At 37.0% G+C, this 10,687-nt stretch overlaps 1 protein-coding gene across 1 annotated transcript in view; it reads right to left on the reverse strand.

The window, feature by feature from the left end:
• Positions 1-10,687, reverse strand: part of HERC1 (HECT and RLD domain containing E3 ubiquitin protein ligase family member 1) — a 176,625-nt gene that overhangs the window by 127,282 nt on the left and 38,656 nt on the right. The window contains exons 14-18 of the mRNA XM_007467211.1: positions 10,124-10,276; positions 9,866-9,998; positions 8,309-8,500; positions 5,907-6,128; positions 2,922-3,095 (exon numbers count right to left, since the gene is read on the reverse strand). Of these exons, the coding sequence (XP_007467273.1) occupies positions 2,922-3,095; positions 5,907-6,128; positions 8,309-8,500; positions 9,866-9,998; positions 10,124-10,276 (874 nt within the window). The remainder of the gene's footprint in view (positions 1-2,921; positions 3,096-5,906; positions 6,129-8,308; positions 8,501-9,865; positions 9,999-10,123; positions 10,277-10,687) is intronic.

The following is a 10,687-nucleotide window of genomic DNA, read 5'->3' on the forward strand; positions in this document are numbered from 1 at the left end:
AAGATGTGGCACATATATACAATGGAATATTACTCAGCCATAAAAAGAAATGAAATTGAGCTATTTGTAATGAGGTGGATAGACCTAGAGTCTGTCATACAGAGTGAAGTAAGTCAGAAAGAGAGAGACAAATACCGTATGCTAACACATATATATGGAATTTAAGAAAAAAAATGTCATGAAGAACCTAGGGGTAAGACAGGAATAAAGACACAGACCTACTAGAGAATGGACTTGAGGACATGGGGAGGGGGAAGGGTAAGCTGTGACAAAGCGAGGGAGAGGCATGGACATACATACACTACCAAACGTAGGGTATATAGCTAGTGGGAAGCAGCCGCATAGCACAGGGCGATCAGCTCAGTGCTTTGTGATCGCCTGGAGGGTGGGAGGGAGGGAGACGCAAGAGGGAAGACATATGGGAACATATGTATATATATAACTGATTCATTTTGTTGTAAAGCAGAAACTAACACACCATTGTAAAGCAATTATACTCCAATAAAGATGTTAAAAAAAGAACAAAAAAACAACAAAACCAAACAAAAAACACCCTTGGAAAATGTTAAGCACCAAGTTAACTTTATCTGTTCTTAATTCCTTTTTAAAACTCCTATCTTAAGACAAAAATGTTACAGCTTCGTTTTCCAGTCATTTCGTAAAATATTAAGTTCAGACTTAACTATTTTACAGGTGAAAAAGTGAATATAAGCATGTAAGATTTTAAGAAAATCTTACAGCCAACACAGAATCTTAAAATGATAGTCTGTATTACACACAAAATTTTCCACACTAGGTTCTTGAGAGATCATCTGTTCCAAGGGATTGCTTGCTATTCTGAAAACTGCTATGTCTTAAAATCAACGACCTCATTTCAAGAAGGCTAATATTCAATTTAAAAGCAAACTGAAGTAACATCCTTTGCAGTATGTCTAATTTATCAGGGATTATCCTCCTGTGCAATGTTCATAATAATAGGTTCTTTTAAAACACCTTCGCTAAAGTTATAGTCATTTCATACCAAGCACTACAAAATGTTTCCACTACTCAGGGATAAAGTCTAGGCTATAGTGTACAAGCAATTGAACAAATGGAGCCATAAGAGTTTTTACTCACTTTATGTTTATATCCAGTTTTTTCAAGTGCTCACTGAAAAGTAACAAGTGATAATGTGTTATAAAAGAAAACCTGGGCTTCCCTGGTGCCGCAGTGGTTAAGAATCCACCTGCCAATACAGGGGACACAGGTTCGTGCCCTGGTCCAGGAAGATCCCACATGCCGCGGAGCAACTAGGCCCGTGCGCCACAACTACTGAGCCTGCACTCTAGAGCCCACGAACCACAACTACTGAGTCCACGTGCCACAACTACTGAAGCCCACGTGCCTAGAGCATGTGCTCCACAACCAGAGAAGCCACTGCAATGAGAAGCCCGCGCAATGAAGAGTAGTCCCCGCTCACCACAACTAGAGAAAGCCCACGCACAGCAACAAAGACCCAACGCAGCCAAAAATAAATAAAAATAAAAATAAAAATAAATTTATTAAAAAAACCCTAACCACACATTCCAATAAAATGATGCAAATAAGAGGATATCAGAAAATACAACTTAGAAAGTAAGCTTTTTTTCTCCTCCACTATCATACTTTTCTACCACTGGTGAAAGTCACCACAATAGAATGAATAAATGAATGACAAACTGGATGAGATTAAACTTTCAAAGGTATCATCTCACTGGTGTTTTAAAGATCTGAATGATATGTATCTCATTTTTATTATACAAAGTAAAGGTAAAAATGTATTTACTTTTACCATTTTTATCACAGAAGGAAGAAAATCCAAAGACACAAGGGAGCAGGGACTAAAGAAAGAGCAATGTGGAGAAAGATAACTAGGGGTATGTGATTCTGAACAATCCAAGTCATTGTTAAAAGTGGATGGGAGCTAAAAAGAAATCAGGTATAACCTTTGAAAACTTGTACATAAAATTAATTTTATTAATCAAGTAATATTAGAAACTGAAATACCACTACACACTTGCATAGCACTTCACTGCTGTACTTAATGATATACCTCATTTCAAACTGGTATCTTCACTAGCACTCTAAAATGGGCAAGTGTTTTACACAGGAGGAAAATGACCAAGGCCCAGAGCTCAAACTTCCACATACACATCATTTCAGTTCTTCACCAGGGCTCACAAAGGGAAGAGATTCATTAAACAGACTCTTATACTAGATCCATTTACGCTGCATGGAATCCTTCAGTAAAATGCTGCCTCTGGATTTATTTTTCACACAAATCTCAATTTTCCCACAGTGGATTTTCTTCAAGTGGGATATATATATATAAAAGAATACACCGGGTTTCATACCAAGCACTTCAAAATGTTCCACAAACAGGAATAAGAAACTGCTTTTAAAATGTTAATTGTAAGGACTTCCCTTGTGGTGCAATGGTTGAGAATCCACCTGACAATGAAGGTGACACGGGTTCGAACCCTGGTCTGGGAAGATCCTACATGTCGTGGAGCAACTGGGCCCATGTGACACCACTGCTGAGCCTGTGCTCTGGAGCCTACGAGCCACAGCTACTGAGCCGGCATGCCACAACTGCTGAAGCCCACGCTCCGTGACAAGAGAAGCCACCGTGGTGAGAGGCCCGCGCACTACAATGAGGAGTGGCCCCCACTCGCCACACTAGAGAAAGCCCACAGGCAGCAGCGAAGACACAACACAGCCAAAAATAAAAATAAATAAAACAAATTTATTTTTTTAAAATGTTAATTGTAAAGTCCCTTTTTCTATAAAAAAGTAATAGGGTAATCCCTGTGATTTTCTATTTACATATATTATACTATACTTATATTAGTCGGTATTATGAGCTATCTACATATTTAGCCCCTTTATCCTCTTCATCTTACCTTTACTAATAGCATAATCCTGCATGCTGATCCAAAGGCTCCGAGCCGGCTCTTTTGAACAACCCAATGCCAAGTCTACGTAGATAGCAATTTCAGGCCGCAATTTGTAATCAAAAGGCTTCTGTTCTTCATTTCCCGAAAGAGCTACTTCTAATAGGCAACTCATACATTTATCTAAAAAATAAATTACACAAGTTATCAATTTCAAGCTTTGTAAATTTTGGTGCTACAAATAAAAGCTTACCATATTTACTTAATGCATATGAAATGATACATTTCAAACCATTTTAAGTAGATGCTACAAAGGTAAAGTCCTTTAATGCTTCTCAATTGGGCGTAGTATCACCCCTTTCTTTATGTGACTAAATGTAACATTCCAGGGAGGAGTTCTGGCATTTTGGTAGGCAGGGCCCTACACGTGCAGCACGGTCTTGTGTAACAAAGAACTTTCTTGCTCAAAACGGATTGATATCCTTGTTGAGAAACATGGGACCACTGAGAAAGAGACTAGCCAAGATTTTTCTTTTCTTTTTGTAGACTTAAGGGAAAAATAATCACTTCAGTATGATTTAAGGGAGATCAAAGATATTGATACTTGAACAATTTCTCAACTGATAACTTACATTTGTTCAGGTGGTTCCTAACTTTCCAATGGGACATTTGGCATTAAGAATTCATTTTCCAGCGCTTCCCTGGTGGCACAGTGGTTGAGAATCTGCCTGCCAATGCAGGGGACACGGGTTCGAGCCCTGGTCTGGGAGGATCCCACATGCCACGGAGCAACTAGGCCCATGAGCCACAACTACTGAGCCTGCGCATCTGGAGCCTGTGCTCCGCAACAAGAGAGGCCGCGACAGTGAGAGGCCCACGCACCGTGATGAAGAGTGGCCCCCGCGTGCCACAACTAGAGAAAGCCCTCGCACAGAAACAAAGACCCAACACAGACAAAAATAAATTAATTAATAAACTTCTACCCCCAACATCTTCAAAAAAAAAAAAATTCATTTTCCATTTAAAAAACAAAACACTTCTCTAAATGACAGGTTCCTGGGCTAATACCCAAAGTCAATTTAACCCACAATATAACTAAATTATCATATATTTACAATTTTATAGACAAGAGCCTCTTCCTAATATATGCAAGTATTTTTTTAAGAAGCTACTGCTTATCTTTGTTTTTTATTATTATCATTTATTTTTGGCTGTGTTGGGTCTTCATTGCTGCGCACGGGCTTTCTCTAGTTGTGGTAAGCGGGGACTACTCTTTGTTGCGGTGCACGGGCTTCTCGTTTGGTGGCTTGTTGCAGAGCATGGGCTCTAGGCGCGTGGGCTTCAGTAGTTGTAGCGTGCAGGCTCAGTAGTTGTGGCTCACGGGCTGTAGAGCACAGGCTCAGTAGTTGTAGCACATGGGCTTAGTTGCTCCGTGGCATGTGGGATCTTCCTGGACCAGGGCTCAAACTGGTGTCCCCTGCACTGGCAGGCAGATTCTTAACCACTGTGGGAGGTCCAATATATCCAAGTATTTAAACATAAAATGTAACATTTTAATAGTTTCATAATTTTATAATTTAAAAAGTGAAAAATAACATTAAAACTGAAATTGATTATATTCATACCAAAGGCCAGTTGAGTAAAGTACACATAACAGAAATATGAGGAAGGTAGAGATAAAGATACTTTTGTCCTGAGGAGGACATTTGGGACTATCACAGAGCTAAACACTGATAGCACTGGAACTACCTTTATGATGTTAAATACCCCTTGAAAAAAACCATGATTTTACTTTTGATACAAACATTCCTAAGTACCAGTCTAGCATTCATCAGCCATGGCTGGAATCACTTTTTGGTTCATAAATGAAACAATGAATATACACTCCTGTTTGGAAAAGGAAGAAAATCTTCAACATCTCTCACTCCCACTCTCCAACACTCCAACCCCAAAGCAGAAATCTCCATGACTTTTGTCATGGTTTCTACTTTTTGTTTCTCCTCTTGAGATTCTCTTAGATCGAGACTGCTCTTACATTTTGCTTCTTGGACACTCTCTGAGTCTCTTTCTCTTATCAGAGAAATAATAAATTTAAAATCTAGGGACTTCCCTGGTGGTCCAGTGGGTAAGACTCTGCGCTCCCAATGCAGGGGGCCCGGGTTTGATCCCTGGTCAGGGAACTAGATCCCATGTGCCGCAACTAAGAGGTCCGCATGCTACAACGAAGATCCCACGTGCTGCAACTAAGACCTGGCACAGCCAAAATAAATAAGTATTTCTTAAAATTAAATAAATAAAATCTAATAAGACCATATGGGCTACCTAATCTAACTCATTATTTTAAGGATTGAAATGAGAGGTTTAGAGAGATTAAAGGACCAATCCTAGATAAAACAACTACATCATCTATTCAGGAACTGGAGAAATTCTCATGTTCAGACAGTCTGAGAGCTAGCCTACCATCAAAGTAGACAAATGGAAGATGAGGCAGGAAAGAAAACCCCAAAGGTACCATAAATGGGGAGGAAAAAAATAAGGAATCACACAAGGTAACATCAGCTTGAAAGGAGGACAGGCTGGGAGGAGAAGGGATTGGCCCTCACAACTGAGAGGTGTTTATGACCTGAGCCCTGGTAAGTCATGGTCAGTAACCTTCTATGAAGCAGTTTCATAACCTCCAAGCCCCAGAACACAAGTAATTAAGCATTTTCCCATTTTTATGAGTTAGATGACTTGCTCAAAATGAGTGATAAATAAAAACAGAGTAGAACCAGACCTACATTTCCCTAGTTCAGGGGCTCTTTTCACTATACGATGCTGCAGGACTTAACTGTTTTTCTGAGGGCTCCAAGTTACAGTCTTGGATCCCCTACCCTGCAAATGTTGCATTTGTTTTCTATCAGTTCTCTATTCAGCAAACCCAGAATAAGAGAAATCTCCAAAGGAGGTACAAACAGAAGCACATATTCTAAATGCTGCAGAGAAGCACATTACCTAACTGAGGGGTATCCATTTCTACACCATCACTAAAAAGTGGTGTTTTCATCCAATACGCAGTGTCCTGTTCCTCTGGAGACACAGGCGAACCCTGAAGCATGCCACCAAGACATTGCCCAATAAGAAGAGCAATTGTTCTTTCCAGATCAACAAGCCACACCCAGGACTGGGCTGGCTGAGGTAATGGCACACCAGCAGGATCAATCAGTTCTGGCCCTCCTGAAAACAAAATCATTAGTAATTTATCTGGTGTTGAAGATTCTCAAGCTTTTTCATTTATATTGCACTGCAACAAGACACTGAAGCAAAATAATTTTATAATGAAAACATAGATTATAACACTTTCTGTATATATTCCCTTTAGTAGGCTAATTTAAAATATATTCAGATAAGTTTGCCATCAAATAAAAATCTGCTTTGTAAAGTTACTGATTTTGAGATAAACAGTGAAACACTACATGGCAGAATTATCTCCCATTGATTCTATTCCTACTTTTCACTATCCAGATCAAATTTCAACCTTAAGAGTGAGTAACTGAGGTAGCTCATCCCTCCAAAATCAAAACAAGAGTTGATCTAGTAAAATGACACTTAGTATTGTTCAATGCTTTTAAGGCCTGAATTCAGATCTGTCCTATACTAAGATCCAGACCCATGCTTTCTTATTGTACATTTGTTTTTAAAAGTTTTTCACTTAAAAAAAAAAAAAAACTACAGCTAGCCATAAAGATAAGAAGAGATATCAATGAAATCATAAAAGAAAAACACAAGAAATCAACAAATTCAAAAACTGGGTATTTGAAAACACTAATAAAATGGACAAACCTCTAATAAAATTAATCCAGAAAATAAAGATGGCATACATTTTAAAATTAAAAATACAAAAAGAGGATATAACCACAGATACACTAGAGATTTTTAAAAACTGTGTGTGAATATTATGAACAACTTTATGTCAATAAATTTGAAAACCAACAAAATGACATTTTCTGAAAAAATATCAATTTCTGAAATGGATTTGAAAAGAAACAAAAAGCTGTAAGAGAACAATAACCACTAAAAAAAGAAAATTAATAGCCAAAAACCTATCTATTAAAAAAACACTAGGGCCAGATAGTTTTTATAAACTCTTATAAACCTTCAAGAAGAGATAACTCCTAAATTACACAAATTATTTCAGAGAAAAGGGAAAAAAAGGAAGATTCCAAACTGATGTTATGAGGTTAGTATAATTGTGGTCATAAAAATGACACAAGAATAGCATGAAAAAGGAAAATCATGGGAAAAAATCAGTTATGAACACAGATGCAAAAATCCAAAATAAAATGACACCTTCCTCGCCTAATACAAATAGAGTAAGTCTTAGCAAATTCTGAGATGCTTTAGAAAAACAAGAGTAAACCTGGAATGGCTCCATATAAAGCCTAATCAATATCTTGATACAGCTGTAACCTTAACACTTGACTTCATCTAAATCCAGTAGTCACAGAACAATGGGATATAAGACTGACCCTCAAAGTATTCTGTCCAATCCCAATCTCTCCAGGAGAAGGAACCAAGGCTTCAAGAAGTTATAAGTGACTTGCCCAAGATCATACAGTCAAGTTCAAATAGAGCCAATACTAAAATCTAAATCTTTTTATGCCTTAGACCAGGATTCTTTCCATAAAACATGTGACCTCTTTTAAACTTGAAAGGTTTTTAAGATTTCAGTAATGAAACTCCTTTGATAGCCTTAGGATAAACAGACTTCAATGGAAAAATACATTGATGTTTTCTAGACATGATATTTTAAGCTATATTCAATGGAATAAAATCATCAACATTTTATAAATTAAGAGTGAATTCACATATTACATCTAAAATCAAAATGCTATTTCCTATAAAGTACCTAAAAAGAAAAACACAGAAAGACAGGTTTCCAATTTCCATCTTTTACATTCAGTTATCTATATATCCAACCAAAATACAAAATATTTTACTGTCAAATAGAGATTTAAAACTAAAAACGTTTGCATTTAAGAAAACAATTCATTGATTGTAAAATGTGTCATTATGCTGTTGACTGATTTATGAAACAATGCCTCCCATCATCCACTGTAAGATGTATCCAAATTAAGCCATGTCAAAATTTGAAGAAAAGCATGTCTTGGAATCAATGAAATATATTTCAAGCCTGATGATTGGATAAAGACTTTATTCGTGACACTTATATATAAGCAACTTTCTTAAATTTTCCCATCTCAGTTGCCCACTTCACACTATAAGCTCTTAGACAGTAACAACTTTATCTTTTGAGTACATTAAACAACCAAGTGTCAGATATGATTTACCTGATGCATGCAAGAGAAACAACTTTTCTCAAGAGCATTATTTGCTCCTTTATTATCTTTACTTACCATGAAGAGGCCACTGTAACTCTTGGTCTTCTAAAAGAGTGGCCGCTGGCAGGAGTCTATTAAGGCAATCAAGAGGTGGCAACAAGTCGAGGAGGTAACTCAATAAAGGCCGAGCCACCGACACTGGGAGTAACAGTAGGGAGTTAACAATCTGGCAGAGCATACTGCCTGCAGCTGAGACGTATATCACATCTATGAAGGGTAAGAAATTTAACAGACATCAATTGTTTCAAACAAACTTAAAGAAAAAAACTAATAAATACTATTTTTGCCTAGAACTCTTTGTTGAATTATTATATAACTCTCTGGTAGCTAGGGTTGGGTTAGTATTTACTCACTTTCAGAAAGTGTCACCAACAGACACTTTATGGGAAAGCACAAATATCCTTGTGCCAACAAATTCAAAGGATTATAGCTGCTTCCCTTAAAATGCATTACGAATTTCTCATTCACAAATTTATTCTCATTTTCAGATTTACTCAAGAAATATTTATTGAGCACATACAATATATCAGGTACTATTATAGGTGAAAGGTGTACAGCTGTGAACAAAGAACTAAAAATTCCTGCCCTCATGGTGCTTACATTCTACTGTAGGAAGTCTTTTATGTTTTTTAAACCAAATTTACTTTTTTTTAAATTAAAATCACCTCAAAACATCTGGTTTTTTTAATTATCTGTATTGGTTTTTAATCAATTCTGTGTCAATATTTTATTGTATTTGGGGGCAAGAAGACTATTCAGAGATGAGCTCAATTTGAACAAATTAAATTTTAGACGCCTGTGGAACAACAAAATGCAAGTGTCTAGTAAGCAATGGTTTTACTTTCTCAGTTTCTCAGTTTATTTATTTCTTTGTTCAGCAAGGAAACTTCAGAAATAAGTTGCTTTTGGACAGACTTATCAAATTTTACCTATCTTTGGGATAATCAAGAAAAGGCACCTAGTAGGTAATGAGAGAAAGGCTCTTGTGTAAAAAAGGAGTTCTAAGCTAGGTGCATATATGAGAGTCAACATACGCATGGTGGTTAAAGACAACAGGACCAGATAAGATCATTCTCAGAGAAAAGAGGGTTGAGGGCAAAATTCAGAAGATCCTGAACATTAAAGGGCATGCCCCCAAAGAGGAGCTTACAGGAATAGACTGAAAAAGAGTGGTCAAAGAGATATGTGTAAATACAGGATTGTGACTACACTGAAGACCAGAGAAAAGAAAGCATTTCAAGACAGAAAGAGATGGTAAATGCTAAAGAAAGGTAAAGAAATAGATGAAAATCTCACTTTATGCCATTTAATATTAATCTTTTTGAGTATATACCATCTAATTCCTTTAAATTAGACCTCTGTCACACCAATTAGCGTCTTTTAAGATTAATCAGATCAATCACTGTTGCCATCACCCCAAAACCAAGATCAAAGGGATCTTCGATAACAAAGGAGATTCAACGTTATTCCTATTACCACTCAGAGGTTTCCGGCCCTCTTAAAGCTTTGGAAAGGCCAAGAACTCTTGCTCTACAACCACTGATTAAATATGAAACCCAGTACCAAACACACCTCTTAATTTTTCTCCAACGCTGCCATTCCAAGGACTTTCTTTGAGCAAATTTGCAGAACGTGAATAAATATCTGTGGCATGAGGCAACAAGAGCTGAAGATGTTTATGAAGCAATGCCACACTGCTTGAGTTCTGAGGAAAAAAGTTCCTAAATTACTACTTTGGAAGATTCAAGGTAGAAAAATATCATGGCTTACCCAAATATCTGAGTTTCAAGGTCCCTGAGAAAAGACCATAAAAGGCAAAGAATCACATACCTCACTAATGTTATTGATATGGCAAAATGCCAGCAGCTGTTTCTGCAGTGAACATAGCAGTTCATGAAGATGAGCAGGCTGACTGTTCTCTGAAGACGATGTTCCAAGTAGAAATTTATCACTATTCTTTTCTAGCTCCCCAAATGCTTGATCCTAAAATGATACATAAATTAAGATTATATTTGAAGTGTTTGAAAGTGAAATTAATGTCCTACCATAATTGATTCTGATTTAAGAAGCCACTGTCTCCTTTCTCCCATTATTAATCTTTAAATCTTTGCTATGCTGTCATTAGCTATAAGGTGGTAAGACTTATCAAGCAATTTCAATTTGTTTTTCCATTAAAAAGTTTCACCACAAAAACTTTTGTGGTTTCACCACAAAAACTTTGAAAATGCAGGAAACAAAAAAAGGGAAAACAATACCCAAAGACAACACATTTCAACATTTTAATGTTATGTAAAGGTTTTGTTATCACATATTTGAATTTCTAAGAACACAATTCTTGGGCTTCCCTGGTGGCGCAGTGCTTGAGAGTCCGCCTGCCGATGCAGGAGACGCGGG

This window comes from Lipotes vexillifer, unplaced genomic scaffold (assembly GCF_000442215.2).
Source record: "Lipotes vexillifer unplaced genomic scaffold, Lipotes_vexillifer_v1.1 scaffold1654, whole genome shotgun sequence".
Classification (NCBI taxonomy): domain Eukaryota; kingdom Metazoa; phylum Chordata; class Mammalia; order Artiodactyla; family Lipotidae; genus Lipotes; species Lipotes vexillifer.